General features: G+C 43.3%; 2 protein-coding genes across 3 annotated transcripts in view; both read right to left on the bottom strand.

Annotated features, from left to right (window-relative positions):
* Window positions 1-23,998, bottom strand: part of PTPDC1 (protein tyrosine phosphatase domain containing 1) — a 64,955-nt gene extending 40,957 nt beyond the window's left edge. The window contains exons 1-2 of the mRNA XM_072128495.1: window positions 23,971-23,998; window positions 22,077-22,188 (exon numbers count right to left, since the gene is read on the bottom strand). Coding sequence (XP_071984596.1) covers window position 22,077 — 1 coding nt within the window. The 5' untranslated portion in view covers window positions 22,078-22,188; window positions 23,971-23,998. The remainder of the gene's footprint in view (window positions 1-22,076; window positions 22,189-23,970) is intronic.
* BOD1 (biorientation of chromosomes in cell division 1) lies at window positions 1,888-23,999 on the bottom strand. Of its 2 annotated transcripts, XM_072128496.1 has the most exons (4): window positions 23,971-23,999; window positions 22,077-22,188; window positions 8,660-8,752; window positions 1,889-2,963 (listed from the first exon to the last, which is right to left on the bottom strand). In XM_072128496.1, exon 4 carries the CDS (start codon window positions 2,926-2,928, stop codon window positions 2,422-2,424), a length of 507 nt encoding a protein of 168 aa, XP_071984597.1. In that variant the 5' UTR covers window positions 2,929-2,963; window positions 8,660-8,752; window positions 22,077-22,188; window positions 23,971-23,999; the 3' UTR covers window positions 1,889-2,421. The 2 variants fall into 2 exon arrangements, with proteins under 2 accessions (XP_071984598.1, XP_071984597.1); XM_072128497.1 differs by lacking the exon at window positions 8,660-8,752 and having other exon boundaries at window positions 1,888-2,963; window positions 23,971-23,997.
* Between the last annotated feature and the right edge of the window lie 205 nt (window positions 24,000-24,204).

The raw sequence follows: 24,204 nt of genomic DNA, 5'->3' as shown, positions 1-24,204 counted from the left end.
CATGGGGTTGCAAAATGTAGTGATAGCCTTCCTTATTCAAAATGCCTTTGACCTTGTACAAATCTCGCAATTTACCAGCACCAAAGCAGTCACATGAACTCCCCCATGTGACAGTTCTTCTTAGATCTACTTAGATCCATCTGTCCATAACATTTTTTCTAATCTTCTTTCTTTCCAGGATCCTGGAGTCACCTCTTCACTGTAGAAGGTGACACTGGCTTTTGGTGTGGGTGCTATTTAATAAGGCTGCCAGTTGAGCACCTTTGAGAACTTGGTTTCTCAAACAAGAGCCTAATGTACTTGACTTGTTGCTTAGTTGTGCAGCAGGGCCTCCCACTTCGCTTTCTACTTTGGGTTACAGCCTGTTTGTGCTCTCCTTTGAAGGGAGTAGAACACAAATGTTGTAGGAAATCTTCAGTTTCTTTTGACAGTTTGTCTCAGGGAATGGCCTTCATTTCTAAGAAAAATATACTGTTGCGTCACATGAAAGTTTTTTTTGGCAATTCACATTGAACAAACAATGAACTTTACCATTTTTTCTTTTTTTTTTTTCTTTTACATGTTTTCCCCTGTAACTAAGGCATCTATAAGAGCCCTAGTTGGAGGGGAAATAAGAAGCCCTAGTTACAGGTGGTCATCAGAGCTGTACTGGGTCTGATTAGACCCCCAGCACCTCTGTTTAACACTTTAGAGCCAGCAGTCAAGTGACCGGCAAGTCTATGGAGCCGGCAGCCACACCAGCTCCACTCCTCTATAATAATATAATAATAATTATTCTTTATTTATATAGCGCACACAGATTACGCAGCGCTGCACAAGCATGTCAAATTGGTCCCTGTCCCTAAGGGGCTCACAATCTAAACAACCTAACAGTATGTTTTGAAGTGTGGGAGGAAACCGGAGTACCCGGAGGAAACCCACGCAAACACGGAGAGAACATACAAACTCTTTGCAGATGTTGACCTGGGTGGGATTCGAACCCAGGACCCCAGTGCTGCAAGGCAGATGTGCTACTCACTCAGCCACCGTGCCGCCCTATGCATGACGCTCATTCAGCAAGATTCTCTGAGGAGCGTGGAAGGGAGCAGCGGTAACGAACTGCATCTCCCTTCTCCCTAGTGTCTCTGACAACGAGACCAGGGCATGCTCCTACGTGCAGCGACGTGTAAATAAGTCAGCAGATGACCAAAGAAGAGTTAAACCACTGGAGTGGTGGTTGTTGGAAATGGGCCTGTATACACCTATGTCGATATTGCATTAAAAACCAGACGTTTGCAGCTAGAATAGTCATTTACCACATGAACAATGTATAGAGTGTATTCAGATACATTTAATGTTAGAATGTGCTTTTCTTTCAAAGACAAGGACATTTTTGAGCGGGATACCCGTAGTTTGGGTTTAGGATTCAGCATAAGATCTGGATTAGAGGTTCCCTTTTTCCTTTAAGGGGTTGTCAATTTAATGAAACCACATTGTTTAAAGAACAGCACTGTGCTGTATGCTGGTCATATGCGGTATTGCAGCTCAATCCATTCCAAGCCACTGGTGATTGATAGAAGTGGTGATTTTTTTTTTTTTTTTTTGAGAGAAAAAAAAAATGTTTTTCTACTCCTGGGCCATCTCTAATTCTGCAGGCTTTGTTCTTGTCCATTTGGCTAAATTTGTTTTGGATACATAGAATAGTGTAGGTGACTGCTATACATGCTGAAAAATATTAATCTGAGCGTGTGCCATGGAATGCAAATAGTCTGACATATACAGACACCTATAAGTCAAAAGATTCTCCCATCAAACACTGCGACGCACAGACATGTAAAGAATTTCACAAAAATACAATTTTTTTTCATTATCAAAAGCCTTTATTTTAAGGCATGGAAGAAAAATCCACCGTGTAAGCCTACATCAACAACAAAAATACTTTATTCAGAAAAATTCTAAAGCAGCAAGGAAAAAAAAAAAAAAAAAAAAAAAATCAAGAACTTAAGTAAAATCAGAAATTCAAGCTGAGCACATTTTGGCGATCTGAAACGGCGACACTTGTACATTCAACCAATACATTAGGTAGTCTATTGTACAAAAGGCAAAACACAAATCATTGAAAAATCATGATATCTCCATTTTTTCACCCCAAAAGAAATATTGCCACATGCAAAAAGTACTAGGCAGCTACAAAAAGTTCCCCTGACATCAGAAGGAATCGATGTCCACCCTGTCCTACCTATATCAGCGATAACCCACCAATCCCAAACCATCTATGAAGGATTCAAGCTTGCAGGGATCAGGATCCCCAGTCTCCAATTCAAATTCCAGTTCTAATTTCTGCCCTTAAGTTGATGTACCCTACCACCACTACAGGTAGGTATACATTGCTTTTTGGCGCTGCAGATACTCGAGTGAAATCTTTCCTACATAAGGATTCCTCTAAGAGGCACTTTGAGAGGGCACAGGTGGGTCTTGTTCCTCCGGTTCAGGCGGTGGTAGCGGAGGAGCCGGCGCTACTTCCTCTTTTTTCTGAGACTCCAAGTATTCATGAATAGCTTTTTCGATCTGCGGCCGGAATATATGATGCATCTTCGGATCCACCACCTGAGAGATAATTCGATCTACGCCAATTTCAAGCATTCCGGATTGAACAACTTTTTGTCTCAGCCCATTTCGGAGCTGGTTCTTGTTCATTCCAGCATTCCACTCCTGTTCGTCTAGGTGGGTAGAGACAAAGTTGTCCACTTTCTGTCGCAGGTTCTGATATGCTGGTTTTGTGTCAACGTCAGCTATGCAATCCCGACGGAAACCATCGAAAAGGCCCCGACTCTTGAGGTGCTCCACAATCAATGCAATGAGTTGTGTATCACCGGGAGGAAGGGACGAAACATTTGTAATGCCGCCCACTGCAGAAGATCCGCTTGTCCCGCTGCCACTCTCGGCCATGGTCTTCTCCAACCAGGTCACCACCTACAGCACACCTGAAACACAAAAGAACATTAGGCTTTAAAATAGGTAGAAGACCGTGATCATGCTTCACAACAAAGCTACTGAGTAACAAAATGCTTATCGCTGTCTATTGAGAACGTCAGGTCTGACTCTTTGATAAGTTGTTCACTTTTGGAGACTTTTTTACATTGGGGAGGGTGGTGGGGGGGCCTTTGTAGGGTCTACTACAAAGGCCCCCCAATGTATGCAAGAGAAACATCTGTCGAACCTGCTGATTTCATCAAGAGTTCCACATATCTATTGACAAGACCTTCCCGATTTATGCTCTTCTACAAGGGAAGAACAGAAATAAAAGCCCAGTGTGTATTAGTAATACCGGACTCTCCCGGGCAGATGGGTCAGGGAAAAGAAGGATCAAGCTGAATTAGAACTTTAGTCCCTATAAAGTTCTTAGGGGAGATGGATCTACTTTTCAGTTTCTACCGTTATAACGCATCCTAAGGCTAGTTGCCTCTGAATGGAGGTAGGCAGGTCAACAGCAGTTTGCTCAACAGCTGCCGAAAAATGGCCAACCTCTTTTAACCCCTTAAGGACGCAGGGTATTTTTGCTAATTTCTCGCTCTCCATCTTCAAAAATCCATAACTTTTTCATTTTTCCGTGTACAGAGCTGTGTGAGGGCTTATTTTGTGCGTAACAAATTTTACTTTCCCATGATGTTATTTATTATTCCATGCCATGTAGTGGGAAGCCGCAAAAAAATTCCAAATGTGGAAAAATTGAAAAAAACTGCATGTACATCACGCTCTTGTGGGCTCAGTTTTTACGACTTTCACTCTGCGCTCCAAATAACAACTCTACTTTATTCTTTGGTTCGGTACAATCGCGGTGATACCAAATTTATATAGGTTTTATTGCGTTTTAATACATTTTCAAAAATTAAACGAATGTGTACAAAAAAGGAAAAAAAATTTTTGCCATCTTCTGACGCTAATAACTTTTTCATACTTTGGCGCATGGAGCTGTGTGAGGTGTCATTTTTTGCGAAATGAGCCGACGTTCTCATTGCTACCATTTTGAGGACTGTGCGACATTTGGATCATTTTTTATTACATTTTTTATGTCATCTAAAAAGGTGTAAAAGTCGCGTTTTGGACATTTGGGCGCCATTTGCCGTTCCGGAGGTCACCGCCGTCAATAACCGTTTTTATATTTTGATAGATCGGGCATTTTGGGACGCGGCGATACATAATGTGTCTGTGATTTTTACTATTTATTATATTTTATATCAGTTCTAGGGAAAGGGGGGTGATTTGAACTTTTAATATTTTATTATTTTTTTACATTTTTTAAACTTTTTTTTTCTTTTTTTTTCCACTATTTCTTAGACCATCTAGTGTAAATTAACCCTAGATGGTCTGATTGCTCCTGCCATATACTGCAATACTACTGTATCGCAGTATATGGCATTTCTGCTCACTATACATTACAATGAGCCACAGGCTCATTGTAATGAATATGCAGAAGCCATGTATCCTCGGGTCAAACGAAGACCCGAGGTTACCATGGCAACCGATCGGCGCCCCCCCCCCCCGATGACGTTCGGGGGAGCGGCGATCGGAGGTAAGATGGCGGCGCCCATGCGCCGCCAAATTTAAAGTGCCGCCGGCGACTTTGCCGGCGGCAAAGAAAAGGTTAACACCCGCGATCGGTGCAAGCACCGACCGCGGGTGATAGCGATGGGTCTTTGCTGCGATATGCAGCAAAGCCCATCTCTGTATGAAGAAGGCTCAGCCCGTGAGCCTTCTTCATACACCCTTCATAGCTCCGTGGCGGATATATCCGTCACGGAGCGTGAAGGGGTTAAAGGAGTCTGTATATCTTCATTATTGTTGGTATACAGTGCATGGGGCTCTGGCAGAAGCTTCCCATCTGAGCTTGTGTATAAGCAAAGCTTGTGGTGACAGGAGCCACCATGCTAAACCAGAGACAAGAACCTAGGTAGGTATTAGGTCCTTTTTTTGTTTTTATTACCGCATCTAAAAATAAAGAAGTCCCAACAACCCCCTTAAAAGGAAACCCGTCACCAGGAGACCCATTTTTAGCACTCCCCCAGAGCATAGTACATACACTGCCAAAGTGTTTTTGTATATAAAAAAAAAAGTTATATTGTACCTTTCATTAGCATCTGCTGTTTGAGTGGCACTCGTCCCCTTGGAGTGGCTGGAAAGGAGCAGGTCCCCCCCACCCTTGGGAAACAGCCGTGACCTTTTCAAACATATGAAAACACCCATCACTTGGCTTAGCGATGCCCCCTGCTCCTCTACAGCCAATCCTGAGTGAGGGGAGTTATTCATATATTTGAAAACACATGGAGGAGCAGTTTCCCAAGGGTGGGGGGGGGGGCTGCTCTTTTCCAGCCACTCCCAGGGGACTAGTGCCTAGTCACACAGCAAGGTACAAAAAGGAACAATATAAATTTTTCTGTAAAAAAAAAAAAAAATAATAATAATAATATAGTACATACGCTGCCAAAAACACTTTGGCAGCAGATGTACTATGCTCTGTGGGGACTGGGGGAGTGCTAAAAATGGGTCTCCTGGTGACAGGTTCCCCTTAAAGGAAATCTATCATCATGAACCTATATACACTTCGTAGATCCTGACTGAAGATTCTCCAGTTATTCCTTATCCCTATACAGATTTTACTACAGGCGGTCCCCTACTTAAGGACACCCGACTTAGACGACCCATAGTTACAGACGGTCCCCTCTGCCCACTGTGACCTCTGGTGAAGCTCTCTGTATAGGGATGATGAATATTTGGGGAATCTACAGTCAGGATCTACGAAGCAAGTAGGTAAAAATGGAAAGATTTGCACTTGTCTCATACTTTTGAGCATACAGAAGTTTCAGTAAAGCCTTGAGCCTTAGTAACATATATATAATCCGGCACTTCTATTTCCCACATATTTACGCATTTTTTCATATCGTTCTATAAAGAAATTTGGGCTTGCAGTTATAAGAGACCAGATTGAGGGCAATAGAAGCTGTAGAACCTTTATATAAAATAAAAATACGGAACACAGGACAAATTACTGTGTAATGTTCATTTATTAATAGTGCACCAATGTCAACCAATGTACCAAAGATCCTACTGTAGTACATAAGGGGCACAATACAAGTCCTTGCCTGATTTCACTACATCCCTTGTACTACAGTATTTATTCTATTGTCGGCAAAGTCATCAAGGCACTTAGTTAAAGATAATTTACTGGTCAGTAATAAAAATAGAAAAAAAGTCGGGTTTAAAAAAAATAAAAAATTACGCTGAATAGAAAAAAGGTGAAAATTTGGGGATTACAGAAAGTTGCATTTGTGCTGGAAGAATGCAAGTGTCCCTATATTATCATGGCCCTGCAAGGTAGGCAGGATCTGTTTTGCTACTAATCAAATTTTTATTTTTTGGAAAAAGCTTCTGCCTACCAACCCCTGCCATTTCCACTACCATCAGTTTGTCAGGAGTTTCAGAAATCATCATCTCCAGGACAGTCAAATTGATCTTAAAGAAAATCTACCAGCAAAATCCATCATGGTAAACCGGGGTCACTTACTCAGATCCAGGCACTCGTGACTGTGGTCATCTTATTTTTGTTATCCATGGCCTCCGTCCCTCTGGGTAAGGGGGCAGTTACCAGAGCCCGACCGTGTGCAGCTTCACCACCTTCCCCCTCCTCCCTGCCTTCTGTAATTTCACTGAGAACAGTTTGGGTCTAATACAGGCAGCGACATCACCGGGTCCCCCATCCTGCCGCTCGACGAGGCTGCGGGCGGATGCAATGCACTGCATCCGCTCTCCATAGCAGTCCATTGCGTCCGCTAAGCGCAGCCATGCCGATCAGCCAAAGGCTGCACTATTTGCCAATGTATACGCTAAGCGTATACAAAAAAAAAACAAAAAAAAACACATCCTTAATATTTGAAACCCTGAAAAAATAGCCAAAAAAATCAGTAATAAAAGAAACATCTACCGCAGCAATATGAAAAACATCTAAAACGGAAAGGTAAGGCCTCATGCACACAAACAGATATCGGCCTCCATTGTGGCCTATGGCGCCCGGTGATGGTGTGATGAGCACAGGTTGTCTCAGCGTGACCTTGCATGGAAAAATGCCCTAGATTTCTCCCTGCGGCCGGGAAGGGATCGGTGGGTGATCGCTACTCAGACCCTGCCCATGTTTCGAGCAAATTAGCATATCCTCGACTCGCTCGTAGGGCACGTACACAACAGACCTCAATGGGACGTGTGAATTGGCCGCCATTTGTGCGTCTACCTCACAGTCCCCAATTGGAGCCGTACACATGAGGCACAACTTTGCAGTCTAGCTTTTACACAGTTGACAAACCTGCCCCATAGCGCCTAGAAATATTACTTCATGCAGCATACAATGGTTTGTAAAGCAGACATTTAAGAAGAGATGATCACACAAATAATGTCCGATACCATTTTCTAGGTAAAGACTTGAAAACCGCTTGGTTCTAGGTGCTATCGTACTCAAGATATGGGTCTCAGAGGGAAAAGGTGACTGACTATTCTGAGTAGAAAAAGTGACTTCTCAGCTCATCGGAATAAGAGAGATATATACACACATACAGAGGACTGAAACATAAAAAGAGGGAATTTGAGAAAGATCGCTCATAACCTACAAGACAGGGCTGCTCGTGTGACAGTTTCTTTATGAGTATTAAGCAAAAGCTGTGAAAGGACATTTCTTATTGAGCGCCATTGTCCTATAAGGCCTGGAAATTTGTGATAAGTCAACATAAAAGGAACCTGTCATCAGGAAGGTAATTTTTTCATGAGGGCAGGTTCCAATAGGCTCTGGCTTGTCGATTTGAAAAATTACTTTGTTGTGCATCTGAATCGTTTTTCACTGTTTCTTCAACATTATCTGCCCCCCTGCCTGCAGCTTGTATGGAGTCCTGTGCGGGGGGGGGGTCAAATGAGAATTATTGTGGCGGTGAGCAGAAATCAAGCGGAGAGAGGGAGCAGGGGAGGAATTGAGAAGAAGACGACTTGTGAGGTTTAACTGGACTCACCGCTGGCAGCAAGCCGGGTAATGTTAAAGAAGCAATTAAAAAGCAGTGTAATTATTAAGATGCACCTCAAAGGCATTTTTGAATCAACATGCCAAAAGCTATTGAAAACTCATGTAAAAATATCCTTCCTGATGACAGGTTCCCTTTAATCCTAGTCTTCATCTTTGCAAGGGTTTTGGGTGGGTTTCCAACCTGAAGAGTTTTCTGCTCCATGTCCTATTTTCTCCCCTTTGAGTGACTGCTGTAGTATCCAACCGGCAGCTACTGCGGTATCTAACCAGCAGCTACTGAAGTTACTTGAGGGGGGTATGGGTGGGGCCTTGTGGAGCAACTCCTTGTACATCTTGAAGAGCTTTCTGCTGTGTCTTAGTATCCAAAGATATTACCAAGCCATCTGTCAAATATTTTTAGAGTATAGCTCAAAGGAATCATCTGGTCACTGTAACCACAGTCTGGATTCTCACAACTGCTGGAAGTCTATTTTATACCCCATTATATTTTTATAACAAGTAAGCATGGAGTAGCAGCTTTATATTTAACAAGAAGTACAGGCAGTGTATGTTTGAGAGGGGGCATTGTCATAGTGTACAGCAGTATACACAGAAAAGGTACATATAAGGATGAGTACTCACCTGTACATAAAGCACGACTCCAGCACCTCGTTCCGAGTGCAAGATGGGCTCAGTGTTCCTATATACTGAGCTGTCCGGGATACACGCTGAAATCTGGAAGAAAGTGGGGGACACGTAACTGCAAGGAAGCAGCACCCACATCTTCGGTGCAGGAGTCAATTGCTGCTTGGCTGAAATCTATTCTCATGAAGGCGAAGTGAAAAACGCAGAACATGTCTAATCCGATGCAAAAGCGCGATTTTCAGTAAAAAATAAAGGCTAAAGGTTAAGCTTGATGGAAGAGTTCATCTGAAATGTGCAGATCTGGTTAAGTGTACCTAATTTTTGAACAAATGTTGCAGAAATTGGTTGTTACAAGAAGAGTAACAACTGAGTTTTAATATTAAAATTTTCCTGCAGTTTTTCCCTCTGCAGACTAAGGGTGAAGACACACGTGGAGTTTTTAGGGGTTTTTTTTTTTCAGATCGTAAAAAAACGCATCCGTTTTTGTCTGGTTTGACCAATTATCTTAATTCAAACTGGTTCAAAAACATGCTTTTTTTTCCGTTTTGAAAACGCTCTACTAAAAACGGCCTTAAAGCACCACGTGTGTCTTCACCCTAAGGTGGATAGAGATCTAGAAGCTGTGCTCCCCCCTCCAACTCCATAGAGATTCTATGTAATTTGCCATCAGTGAGCTTCTTGCTAGCAAGATGGAATTCAGCTGAATTTCAGAGAGTGAAAGCAGATGAGGAAGAAAGGAGGGAATAGGATAAAAGCAGGAGTAAGTGAAGACATGGCTCCTGTAAAATATTGGACACATTTTTTGCAGGTTACTTGCAAGTTTTGTATTTCGTTTATAAACCTGAACATTCTAGAAGGAAAGTTTATATTGATCCCATATTTCTGATCTGCAAAAGCTACCATTATTTAGGTAGTAGACCCCGTTATCTGACAGAGAACATGTAAAGCGCTACGGCATCTGATGGCACTATATAAAGATTTTTATTACGTGCTGAACTGCAGTACCCCTAAACTAGAAATTGAACAGTAGCGATGTTAAAGGGGTTCGTCACACGGCGGAAGTTGATCAGTGGGGGCCCAACTCCAAGTCCCTAAACTGATCAGCGCCACATAAAAGCAGAGGACATAGGTCAAGTTGCTGTCAATTTGTCAAAACTTCTACTAATTTATAAACTCTGGAAGAAGAATACACATCATAGGCTCCATAAAGACAGACACAAACTTTTTAGACCTCCCGCCACCAAGCTATATACAAACTATATACATTTAGTATATGTATATTGCCCATCATAGTAACACTTTCCATACATCATCTCTAGAGAAGTCAGAAATTCTTCAGTTGCCAAGACCGGTGAGTCGTGAGCGAAGGCAAGAGAAATGTTTACTGAAATTGTTGCCTGGAGATAGAAAAATGACACAAAAAAAAAAAAGCTGCCGCGGCCTCGGTCCAGCGTTGGCGGACGTCTACCACGTACTAACTAAATACGAAAAACTACACAAAAGAGTCTACATTGTCAATTAAATGGAACCTTTCACGTTGAACACAGTCTGGCAACTAGGCAGCATGTTATAGAGCAAGAGGAGCTCAGCAGAATGATTTACAGGGAGGCTGTAGATCAAGTAGGACCATCCACTCAGCAAAGATCAAAATGTATACCAAAATCTTTGCCCTAAAATTATAAATAAAAAAAATGAAAATGCTGCCTGCAGACAAGACACTATGTACAACATACTCTGGTCCTCCTGCTCTGTAACATGCTGCCTGCAGACAAGACACTATGTACAACATACTCTGGTCCTCCTGCTCTGTAACATGTTGCCTGCAGACAAGACACTATGTACAATCTGCTCAGCTTCGCCTGCTCTATAACGTGCTTCCTGCAGGCAAGACACTATGTACAATATACTCTGCTCCGTAACATGCTGGCTTAGATAAAATGTTTTTGGGAAGAGGTTTACCTTAAAACATAGCTTTAGCCAAGCCATCACATGCTTTCATTTAACAGGTCCAAAACAGCCAAGTGTTTAAAAACACATTTTTGTGAATGTTTAACAAGGACGTTCCATAGGAGTTTTCCCAATTTTAGCCGAAAGTGTTTGATATTAGTGGAATGACAGGGATGGGGGAGAAATCTCCTCATGAATACATCAGTCTCATAAGTAGGAGTATTCTTTGAGTACCCAAGCTGCGTGACAATTTTGTGCCATTTAGCTAAAGGCCATAAGATCTATAGTGTAACGCTCTTACATAGGACTGCATATTTAGATGACAGATCCGTTATTAGCTCCAGTAAATGCCCATATAATCATCATTAAAAAAAAGAGCGACAAACTCCCCAAGGAAACGTGTATGGCATATAATTACAGTATCATTATCAAGTAGCGTGCACACAAGTGAGACGCTCGGATGAGAAGGTAGGTGGGTGGAAGCAGAGCCGACAGCTGTTGACAAGTAGGCAAACAAGACCTCGAGAAATCAGCAAGTGTTATCATAAAATTCAAATAATGCAAATACTTATTTCTCTTAAAAACTCTAATTCATCTAAAGTGGTGGCCTCCATCAGATGGCTCTAAAGCCCTTACAAAACTACAACTCCCGACATGATGAATGCTGGTAGCTGTAGTTCTGCAGGGGCTGGTTAGACATCAGATTGAGGCCACCGATCTTATATCTTCCTCTTAACATTTCCATCCATAATTTAGCTACTTGGCAAGAACAAAGTACACTAGAAATATTCGGCCTTGAATTCCTGGTAGACACTAGACGTTCATTGTAAATAAGACAGACCTGCCCCTATAAACCTATCAGGGGGAGGGGGATCTAAAATAAGTGACCTGCCACTCCATTGATCTAGCACACAGACACCATTTCTTGAGTCCAGACCTCCACTTATTCTCCATCCTCTGCACAGAAGTGTGTCTAAAGTTGGGCAACCCAATTAAAGGACACCTGTCATCAGGTCTGTGTCAATTGTCCTGTCACTACTACCTGTTGGAGCAGCTCACAAGGATCCCATCACAGCCTTTATCTAGTTATTTCATACATTATTCATTGTAAAATCATCTATTTTTTATCATGCAAATGAGGCTGGTCACATGGTCAGAGGCAGTGATGTCACTCCTGTTATCCCTCCCCTCTCCTCCCCCTGCTCATGTCTGTGTGTAATGTATAGTAAAGCATGGCTAGTGTGTGTGCTGCATCTGCTGACATGCTGCATCCTCCTAATATACAGGTGAGAGACACAGACATCAGCTACACATGAATCTGACATGTTCTGCTGTAACATGGCTGCCTGGAGCTGCTGTATCTCTCCTATACACACACACACACACATACACACACAGGCTGCAGGGGGCATGGCCACCAGCACCAGGAAGCACATCATTATACAGGCTGTCAGTCATGCACTGGGGGTGTGGCTGTGCCTCCCACTCATGAATAAGGTGGACAACTTGAATATGCTAATGCTTCATTGGACATTTCACAGGTCATTTGCATACAGCTTTAGGACCTCATTGCTTAGGTTTACAGGCATGTAGAGGGACAATGAAGGGATAGTGGCAATGTTCTCTAAAGGCAGTTTATGAAATGTATTTAGTTTAGGGGGGTTAATTTGCATGACGGGTTCTCTTTAAGGTGACCACACACACACGTAAAATTAAGACTATCATCTGGTCACTTTAATCCATTCTGTCCATCCCAGTCACTCTTCTTAATCTATAAATACGATCAATGAGATCCAGGTTCAACCCTTCTGGGAACGTTCTGTCAAGGAACAATCTGATGAAGGTCTCCGCTTGTTCAGCAAAAATAATTATCATTTGTAAAAATTTTAGTACAGTCGTCAACTAAAGATCACTATGTATGAATACTTTTGGTGGCAACGCAGACAACGGATAATATTTTAGTGAAAAATCATTGTGTGAATATAAAGAAATGATGGGAAGACCTTCTCACCCAACTGGTCTCCAATAGGCAGCAGCACATGGAAGATCTAGTGGATCTCAGACCATCATTGAAGGTCACTACTGTTGGTACAGGAAGGGCCGAACTGGTGGTCCCTTCAACTTGCTGTCAGTAATATAAATGGATATCTGTCTAATGTACATTGGCTGCCACAAAACCTTTGAAAACATTCGCCCTACTGCCAAAACAGGTCTACACGATGAGGCGTCTTCCTAGCACAAATTCAACAAGACCATCCAAGACATTCAGTACAAGATATGTAGGATACAGTCTTCTGGTATTACATCCCTACATAAGCAAAGACCCAACAGACCAAAAGCCATCAATATTTCCCTCACCTACAAGTATAGATTTTTGATGTTGGTAGGATGGTCAAAATTGAAATTTACCTCAGTGAAGTGAAATACGACGAGAACATGGTCATCTATAACCGGTGTCCGTTACTTACCACCTGCAGTACACGGACATGAAATATCACTTCAGGAGATCACACGACGCAGCTGAGACGGTCTAACGCTTAGAGCAGCTTGTTACCATATCCAGCTTCTGTCATGATCCTCTTATCTCCAACTTAGGGATCTAGCCTAATGAGCAGACCTCGATCTCAGAAAGCCTCTACTACACAGGTCTCTAGGCAAGGTGATGTACACACGTAGAGTATGTGCGTGTAAATGCTGTACAATAAGCACATCAGTAAGCGCTTGGCATCAGTGTATTGTATACAATGGGAACTATAATGAGATGAGGCAAAGCGGACAAACTGGACAACCCGGTCTACCAGAAGCCACTGTCACTTCATACTCCTAGAAGACACTGTCACTTATAACAAGAGGTTCACTCTCTAATAAAAGATTCATGTACATATACCCACCAACGGAAAACTAGAAATCACTATTTATATGTAAATAGGAGAAAAAAAAATTGCAAACCTTAAAACACAATTTTGTAAAAATCAATGAATAATTGGTTTTCCTTCTAAAACACCAAGTCTAAATTAATCGGTATGATATAATCCTTATCGAGGGGATGTCAGCAATTACATGTACAGAGAAACAATGAACATTGGCAAAGGCGGTAGCGGACTAGATTGGAGATCCTTGACCCCCTACAATCTGTTATTTTGCACTATGCCCTCCACTGAAACTGCTTTCTAAAGTCTCCAATGATCTCCTCACTACCAAATCCAAAGGTGACTATTCTCTCCTCATTCTCCTGGATCTATCGGCAGCGTTCCATACTGTGGACCACCAGCTTCTCCCTAGGATGCTTCGCTCCATTGGCCTAAAGGACACCGCACTTTCTTGGTTTCCTTCCCATCTCTCTGACCGCACTTTTAGGGTCTCCTTTTCTGGATCTTTCTCTTATCTTCCTCTCAGTGTCGAGGTTCATCAGGGCTCAGTCCTAGGTCGTCTTCTCTTCTCCCTCCATACTGCCCCAATTGGACAAACCATTAGCAGATTTGATTTCCAGTATCATCTCTATGCCGATGACACCTAGCTACACTCACCGGCCACTTTATTAGGTACCCCATGCTAGTAACGGGTTGGATCCCCTTTTGCCTTCAGAACTGCCTCAATTCTTCGTGGCATAGATTCAACAAGGTGCTGGAAGCATTCCTCAGAGATTTTGGTCCATATTTACATGATGGCATCACACAGTTGGCGCAGATTTGTCGGCTGCACATCCATGATGCGAATCTCCCGTTCCACCACATCCCAAAGATGCTCTATTGGATTGAGATCTGGTGACTGTGGAGGCCATTTGAGTAGTGACCTCATTGTCATGTTCAAGAAACCAGTCTGAGATGATTCCAGCTTTATGACATGGCGCATTATCCTGCTGAAAGTAGCCATCAGATGTTACAGGGTACATTGTGGTCATAAAGGGATGGACATGGTCAGCAACAATACTCAGGTAGGCTGTGGGGTTGCAACGATGCTCAATTGGTACCAAGGGGCCCAAAGAGTGCCAAGAAAATATTCCCCACACCATGACACCACTACCACCAGCCTGAACCGTTGATACAAGGCAGGATGGATCCATGCTTTCATGTTGTTGACGCCAAATTCTGACCCTACCATCCGATTGTCGCAGCAGAAATCGAGACTCATCAGACCAGGCAACGTTTCTCCAATCTTCTACTGTCCAATTTCAATGAGCTTGTGCAAATTGTAGCCTCAGTTTCCTGTTCTTAGCTGAAAGGAGTGGCACCCGGTGTGGTCTTCTGCTGCTGTAGCCCATCTGCCTCAAAGTTCGACGTACTGTGCGTTCAGAGATGCTCTTCTGCCTACCTTGGTTGTAACGGGTGGCGATTTGAGTCACTGTTGCCTTTCTATCAGCTCGTACCAGTCTGCCCATTCTCCTCTGACCTCTGGCATCAACAAGGCATTTCCGCCCACAGAACTGCCGCTGGATGTTTTTTCTTTTTCGGACCATTCTCTGTAAACCCTAGAGATGGTTGTGCGTGAAAATCCCAGTAGATCAGCAGTTTCTGAAATACTCAGACCAGCCCTTCTGGCACCAACAACCATGCCACGTTCAAAGGCACTCAAATCACCTTTCTTCCCCATACTGATGCTCGGTTTGAACTGCAGGAGATTGTCTTGACCATGTCTACATGCCTAAATGCACTGAGTTGCCGCCATGTGATTGGCTGATTAGAAATTAAGTGTTAACAAGCAGTTGGACAGGTGTACCTAATAAAGTGGCCGGTGAGTGTATATGTCCCCTATGATTTGTAAAGTGCTATGGAATTTGATGGAATAAATTATTATGGTTTCTAAACAGAAAAAAAAAAAAAAAAACACACGCAACAAAAACTCACTGCCAAATAACCCCTTTATTCCAGGGCCAGTAAATTGGGACCCCAGATTTGAATGCTTGGGTCTCTTTGCTACCTTCATAGTGCACCATTATACAAGGCATTGCAGCTCAACCCCATTTACTTGGATAAAACTAAACTGCAACCAAGCGTACAGAAACCGCATCCTGGAGTTTAATCCATCCGATATTAATCGCCTATCCCACATTATCAATTCTGGAAAACTGAAAAACCCATTAGAGGAAGTCCATTCACATTTCTGACCATACAAAGCTTCAGACATTGGTAGCATAGGGGTTGGAGATCTTGTAATCATACCCTTCTGTGTGCTCATAGCAGCAGGACTGGAAAACATGCATTTTCCTCCAGGGATTGTAGCTGGACTTTGAGCATTGCATGGAACGTCCTTACACTGCTGTTCCTCAGCCCCCTCCCGTACTGTGTCTAGGTCCAGTGCTGTGTTCAGTGAGAGATCTCACACACCAGTGCTCCAAGTCCAGCTACAATCCTGTGATATAAATTCATGTTTCACAGTCCTGCTGCTACCAACACCGCACAAAAGGTTACACAGATTTCCAAGGCCAATTCCCAACTTTGTTTGGAGCCATGTTCAGACAAAACAGCCAAGTATTCACTTCCATCTATATGACAAGTTCTTGTTCTTAATAGCCACATCATGGACTTGCCTTCAAAAAAAGCCAATAATTCTAAACTTGCCTCTTTACCCAAATATTCTACTTTGCTTAATTTATACACCAGTACATCAAAAAGAAGGAGAATGTGGAAAGTAAGCAAAATGACTCTAGACAACACTACATTTCTACAGTCCCACTATTTAAAGGGAACCTGTCACCAGGACCCCTTTTTATTCTTCCCCATAGGCAATGGTCATCACATTCTCAAACCTTTTTTAGTTCTAAAGAAAACGTATGAAAGTCAAAACTGAGGGGAAAAAAAAAGCGCAGTAATTATATAAACTATTTAGGAATGTGATAACCATTGCCTATGGGGACACGGAGAATAAAAGGGGTCATGCTAACAGGTTCCCTTTAATACTATGCATTTTATTTCCAAAATCTACATTACTCAATACACCATCTACAGTTTACATCGCAACATCTTTACACCGGCTTTCTGTCAGCTTACTGACACCGTATGCTTCTACGATAGTCAACAACTCCCCAAGGTAAGTGGATATATAACTTATCAGCAAACTACATAGTTTAGTTACCTCTCCGCAATGCAGAACATCTTGGATGCCCCGGACTGTAGAGAGAACGTCTTGGTTCCAGGAGAGCCGGGTCTCAGAAGATCACTTACACACACACACACATCAGAGACTTGGCAGCACAGAGCCGGCTCCCCACCTGTCACCGCACGTCACATGGTCTCCATCCGTCTGACCAGGAGTGACTCGGCTTTCAAGACATGTACTTAATCCCTTCAGCCACCCAGTAATGGACAGTGCCGCCACGTGACTCCAGCTTTCCTGAGAAGCAGAGGAGCTCCTCATACATCTGCGGACATCTCCAAGGATTGGCAGAGATTATGTGCAGCCATAATACTGAGACAGCAGAGGCACCTGACCGGGGAGAAAGTCATCTCCCAACTCTTCCACTGTGTACACGAAATATAATTACGTATACATGATTTTTCCACAATGGCTGCGAAATTGCCATAGGTTTCACTCTGTCACCAGATTTTACCCCATTACACTTGCAGCCCCCTCAACTAGGGCATGAAATGCCCTTTCTAGAATTCCCTCTTATGTGAAACTTCACACATGTACCTATAAATAGTCTCCAAAGCCATGTGAAAAAAAAAGAGCAGAGAAGAGTCATATTTGCCTAAGATGAGTCAAGTTTAGCAGCTGCAGGGGGGAGTGTCACTTCAGATAACCCAAACTTCTGTTCTATACTAACTAGAAATATGCTTCTGGTGTCATATTAACCCCTTGCACCTCCAGGACATACAGGAACATCATGGTGCCGCAAGGGTTGTATGAAGAGGCCCCATGGGCTGAGCCCTCTTAAAAGAAAATCTACCATCAAAATCCATCATGATAAACCAGGAACACTTAACTAGGCACTGTGATTGTTGTAATCTTATATTTTAGATGCATGGCCTCCTTCCTTCCAAAAATAAACTTTTTTAACTTGTGCTAATGAACATGAGGGGCTCAGGAGCACGAGTCCAACAACTAGCAATCAAAAGGTGGTACAGGTTCCCTTTCATTTCCACCCAGATCACACTTACTGCAGTAATTGTGCAGTAAATCTGACTGCACTCAACAGACAGGACCCCTGGAGACTACAAAACACCTTTGACTGGGTCACTATAACCAAATTTTACAACTGGTAGAAGCTCTGACCTGCAAAAAGCTTGTTATGGTGGTTATGCTGGTTAAGGCGAAATGAAACCAGCCCAAGCCATGGCTCCAGCACCTGCCTGCTCCCATGGGTGCTGTATTAGTGGAATTTTACTATGCAAACAAATGCAAATGCACTGGAGATCTAAGAACATACAAGAACTGACAGGACCCCTGGAGACTACAAAACACCTTTGAAAGGGTCACTAGAACCAAATTGTAAACCCATTAAAGAGATTCCCCAGTGACAACAAGTTAGACTCCAACCAAACAGAACGTTAGACCCTATTCTGTGGATGGGACCTCCTTGGATCAGGAGAACGGGGGTCTCTATTTATCTCTATGAGATAAGGTTTTACATTAAAAAGTTAAAAACACAATCTTCATACATTTAGTATCCCTGTGTTCATATCGACTCATAGAATAAAGGAGACATGTAATGTGTGGCACATAGTGAAAGCTGTATAACCAAGCCCACAAGAAAATGGTGCAAAACGGGTGAGATTTCACATAAGAGGAAATTCTAGAAAAGACATGAGGAGCTGAGGGGGCTGCTAGTTTAATGGGGTAAAATCTGGGGACAGGTTCCCTTTAAAGGAGGAAAAAAAAAATCCAATAGCATTTAGATTCACACACGAGGCCATAGAACTTCACAGAAGAAGAGTAGAACGTAAAACATAATAATTAGACCAAAAAAAAAAAAAAAAGCCAAACAAACAAGGCCATCGTCGTCGCTATGCAACGTTGCATCCTCCGTTCCCAAGATACCAGATAACGCACTCTGTGAGGTAACATCTTCTGACAAATGTATCAAGGTTATGGCTCCAGGTCATGGCCGAACAGGTTCCCATTGTCTGTCATCCTGACGTCTCTAACCAAACACCAGTCCTCCCAACAATCACCCACACACATAGTAATGATCAGTCCTTAATCCCTTTAAAAGGGGTTTGCCCACAAAAGAAAGGTCTCACATTTTTATACCCTAGTGATGTTTACACAAAGATAATTTTTAATCTCAGTGTAAAATTCCAGGGTGTGGACAGGGACTCTAAGTAGACACTGCATGAATCCTCTAGTGCTGTGCGCTGACAATGTGGTTAGAGTATCAGGGTCCAGGGTCTATCTACACTTTTAATTTAGCTTCTAAACATTGTGCAAGTATATGACACCTAGAAGACAGATGAGAGATCAGACATGCGGAGATCGGTGAGATGGATATAAAACAGTCACACTCAGCTCTGCTAAGTCACCTATAACACACAGTCAGCTCTGGTATATGCCTTCCTCCCCCTGATAAAGACCTCATCTTTCTGTAACTTGTAGATAAGTCTCTGCACTGCTTGCCGACAGGAAGTGCCTGTGTCTGAGCTGGTAATGCATGGGGAGGGGCACTGAGCACTCCATTGTGCAGACAAGAGAAGCTATTCATGAGAAGAAACCAACCATAGAAGATGTACGGTTAGATCCAGGGGCTCTTAACCATGCAGAAAGGTTATATTTAAGAACCCGGTCTTTGCAAAACAAACCCTGTCACTCTAGCAGCTTCCTTACTAAAAGAAGTTCCCTAGCCTTCCCCCAGTTGTAGCACAGTTAAATTTCTATAGCTGTGAAACACTGCAGTACGGAACTGGCCAATCGACTAACCTAGCTTCCGACGGTCCGGCGACTGCAACATCAAGTCTGGCAGTCACAGACGGCATCTGGTATGGCAGTGGCGGCTCCCAGAGAGAACCTTAAGAAAGGATAGTGCCTCAGACCATGCCCTCATGACTAAGCCAGACCACCGGAAGCTAGGTCAGTCTATCAGACCGTTACATACTGCAGCGTTTCATAGCTTTTCGACATGTTCCAATAAAGCTAGAAATGTAACAATGCTATAACTGGGGGAGGGCTAGGGAGCTACTTCCTTTAGTAAGTGCTCCTAGAGTGTTTTATTGTCATGACAGGTGTCCTTTAAAGAGAGGAACTCCTCTCCAAAAGATCACCCCCTATCCAGACCAGGTCTCCCATCTCACAATAAATTTAAAACCAAAAAAACCACAGCGGAGAATCCAATGGGGAACACCACCTGTTCTGCCAGATTGCTCAAACCCAAACTCTTGAAAAGCAAAAAGATCAAGAAGTTCATCCAGTTGCCCAATCTTTGTCTCCACTGGAATGATAAAGCCAATGATAATTTAGCCATGTGTGAACTGTCCCTATGAGGCATTGATACACACAATGGATTTTTTTTTTAAGCAAATCCTGGAATTGTCCAGTTTATTTGAGCAGGGTTTGGAGAAGAGAATGCATATGTTGTGGAAGTGACCCCATTCTGTGTGTGAACATACCTCAAATCTATCCAGACTTTAAACACTGCTTTAGTAAAGAGAAAAGAACATGACATTTTTTTTTTTTATTGCCCCTTTAAAAATAAAAAATCTTTAGGAATTTTTATGAGACTTGACGTGTAAACAACTATCCTATGCTCCTAGCATAGAAGTTATTACAACTTTTTGGACTAATGTGTGCAAAACAAGAGTGCAAACTTTTTATGTCACTCACTCCATGGCTGGAAAAGTGAGAGAGAGTGTGGTTAGCTGAACTTTAAAGGAATCTTCCATCGAAATCAATCAATGATGATAGATCATGGCACTGGGACTGTGGTAATAGCCTACTTCCTTCTAAAATTATGCTAATGGTTCAGAAGAGCCTTGGGGGGGGGGGGGGGGTGAGAGTGTAATGGCCCCAGAGCCCTTTTAAAAGTTCATTTTAGAAGAAAGGAGCCCATGGATAACAAATATAAGAAGATTACCACTGAATCTATGTAAGTGCCCCTGGTTTATCATGATGTAAGATTTCATTTGAATGGGGTTGCCCACTTTCAACAAATTGGTGATCATTTGTGTAATAAAATGTTACAGAAAGTATTTTGGAAAATTTGTGTATCAGTGTCTCACGGTTTTCTAGATCTCTGCTTGCTGTCATTCTATAGGAAGATTCATTGTTCACTTCCTCTAGCTAAAAAAAAAAAAAAAAGTCCCTGGTCATGTGATGTCACACAGGTGCACGTCTCATTACATCTCCCTGGTCATGTGATGTCACACAGGTGCAAGGCTCGTTATAACACACAACCCTACAGTCACACTCCTGCACTGAAACCCAGTAGCAGATGCATGGCTTGAGATGTGCATCACCACCAGCCTCTCCATACACACAGAAGTCAGCAGTGACAAGTGACGCTGTGGCATAAGCACAAGTTTTTTTTAAATTTTTTTTTTAAGACTTCCTAGCCATATATTAAAAATAAACGATTCCCGGACAGCCCCTATAAATATTATTATTTTTTAAATTTTATCTAATGTTGCCATCAGACACGCAAGTGAATCTCAGAAGCGCACTGCTCATTATCAGAGCAATTTTTGGGGGGTCCTCTGACAGCCTGTTCCTGCCAATGGCTCTAGGAGTGCACAATGACATCGTATACACCACATACAGTATTTTTTGGACTAAGGCGCACCGTATTATAAGGCGCACCATCAATAAATTCCTGCTAAAACGTCTAGATTCATATATAAGGCGCACCTGATTATATGGATGAATGACCAGCAGGTGGCACACCGGTACATAGCTCAAGGCAGCTGTTGTCTATAAGTACTGTTCATATGTAAGGCGCACCTTTGATTGAATAAGGGGCCTTTATTGAATAACTCTAGCCATTGATGTTAACGTCAGATGATCCCAGCTGCGGCCAAGGGAGAGTAAAGCCTCATTTGTTTTATACGCATTACACTTTTTTTTTTAGTGTAACATTTCCTGCGTGTCTATGGCTAGATAACACATATGTTGTCAAGTCATACACCACATCCTGAACTACAAGCATTACTTGTAGGGGTTTCAGGATCACAACGACTTGTGACCGCCTGGTTCAGAAATGCCAGACCCAATCTGTGGCCTCAGCGGACCGTGGGGAATCAATTCCTCTACCCCCACCAGTAATGTCCTATGACACTGAAAGTGGGTGTCCGAGAACTTTCTTTTCCTTTGTCACCCTGGTCCCAGTCCTCTTAAAGGGATACATTCTCACAACTGATTGGGCAGCACCCAACAGTAAGCATTCAGTGAGGGGGTTTGAGACAGCATAAACACTATACTAAATAATGTCCATCTAATAGGAATAATAGTATCATACATGGTGCAAATGCAAGGTCTCAGGACCATCAGCGGCGGTGTAATATCTTACATAACAGGTGTATGGAGCACAGGGGCAGCCACTTACTTATCACCAGGGGCAGCGTCCGGCAGTACTGAGCATCGGCAGGTCAGGAGACATTCCAGACTGAAGAAGGTACGGATAGTCACAGCAGAACAGGACGGGCAACCACCTCTGCCTGATGTCAGCAGGAAAGAAACAAAGGTAAGTAAAACCCTGACACAATGACTACATCCTACAGACATACACCAAGCACCCAGGACAACGACAGAGCAAATATTTATCCGGCAGATAACGCTGCGGACGCTGACATTTCCACATACGATACTTGTGTGGTTGTAACTAGTGACTGATCCCACAGAGCACGCAATTTCCTCGCGGCATTAGAAAGGACTAAGAAGAGGAACTTAAAGGGGTTGTCCCTTGGAGGAAATCACAAGATTAATAGAAGCTATTGCCACACATATACAAAGTAAGCTGCAGTCACTCTTCCCTGTACAACTTGGCTGTACCCCCGCCACAGTAAACACAGGGGTCCCTGAAGTACAATTCTTGTGTCATATTTGCATGAGTAGGGGTGACAGGCTTAAGGGCAGGACGCCTAGAGTATTGAGCGTGTAGCCGTGACATTGGCTGTGTTTTAGTGATTGAGGTTTCACTGTTGTATAGATTGGACTTTATTGCGTTTCCGCTCCGATATCCTTAAAGGGCACCTACCACAACGATTCTACCTAAAAAGGTAGATCGGGTGGTAGGTGGATGAATGGGACATGAGGATAGCTTTTTTTTGGGGCTAATTCTCACGTCCCTACTATCCTTTAGTAAACTTTAATCCGCAGGTATGCAAATTTTTTTAAGCGGCTAATGGGGCGGGGAGTAGACGGACATGAGGCTACCGTCGCGGCTACTCCATGCCCCAGTAGCTTCTTTCCTCCGCCTACCATGGCATCTTTGGCGCGCAGCTACGCGTGCCTCGTCCGAATTCCCGGCGTTCTGCGCATGAAGCTCCTTAGGCTTGTTAGCATAGTTTTAAAAGCCTTTTTTCTTAAAAACCATGTCATAAAAATAAATCTAGCTTCTGGGACCCCCAGAGATCATGAGAATGGGGGTCTTGTTCTAACGGGTAGAACAGGTTGAGTATGCGTCCTGCTGCTCTATTCAATGCTAAAAGAGTGTCAGATATTGCTGAGCAAAGCGCTCTGATATCTCTGGCACTCCTTATGTCTATGTCATAGGCGGGCACTGTTCACAATATTTCCAGCGCTTCTCTATACTACCGAATTACGGCTGCAGGACACATACTCCAATCATTAATTAGAATGGGACTGCCGCTCTCATGATCAATGGTCAAAGTCTCACCAATCAGCGTTTACCCTCTGCGGTATTGCAGCTATGCGCCAATCATTTCTATAGAACTCCGCTACAACACCAGTACCAACCATGGCCAGGTGTGGCAGCGTTTTTTCAACCCCTTTAAGACTAAGCCATGTCAGGTGCTGTACAGGAGCCCCCTATATACGGCAATGGGCATATTACATACACAATTTGACATCATGGACAAATCCGATGCGTAATTTACATATAAATCTCATTGGATATTCACAATCCGTGTATAAAGCGTGCATAGATCTGCCCGTGGGGGGGATATTAACCAATTTTGGGTTCATTTGATGTAAATAAAGCAAAACTGGTATCTATATGATGGGTCCTTATAGCACCACCACATCACAGGGGCTGGCAGGTGACAGGACCTATACAGGTGTATAGACCCCCCTGCAGCCCCTCTCTTCCACCATTGGGGCACATTTCCTGCATTTGTCTTGTGTTCTTCTCTTTGTGAGCAGAGGGGCCTGCAGAGCATCGCACAGCAGAGCATCCTCTGCAACAGTACCGGCCCTGCTGCCCCCTCCGCCATGCACTGACCACCAAGCGCCCCTCTACCCTGCAGCCGCTCCATTACCTGCACCCCAGAGGCCGCCACTTTCTTCCCTCTTTCTTCCTGCAGACTGAAGGTGCCATGTGCGGAGAGGAGGGACTTATCCCGGCCCCGCCCCACTACTGAGGCTGTGCGCCCCGGCTATTGGCTGGCGCGGGGTCACATGTCTCCCCCGCTCCCGGGGGGAGACGTCACGTGCCTGGGGCCGTCGGAGCGAGTAGCCGGGGATTTTAACCCCACAGATGCTGGAGCGCTCGT

Source organism: Engystomops pustulosus, chromosome 10, assembly GCF_040894005.1.
Source record: "Engystomops pustulosus chromosome 10, aEngPut4.maternal, whole genome shotgun sequence".
Classification (NCBI taxonomy): Eukaryota; Metazoa; Chordata; class Amphibia; order Anura; family Leptodactylidae; genus Engystomops; species Engystomops pustulosus.
This window is presented reverse-complemented; position numbering and strand designations above follow the sequence as displayed.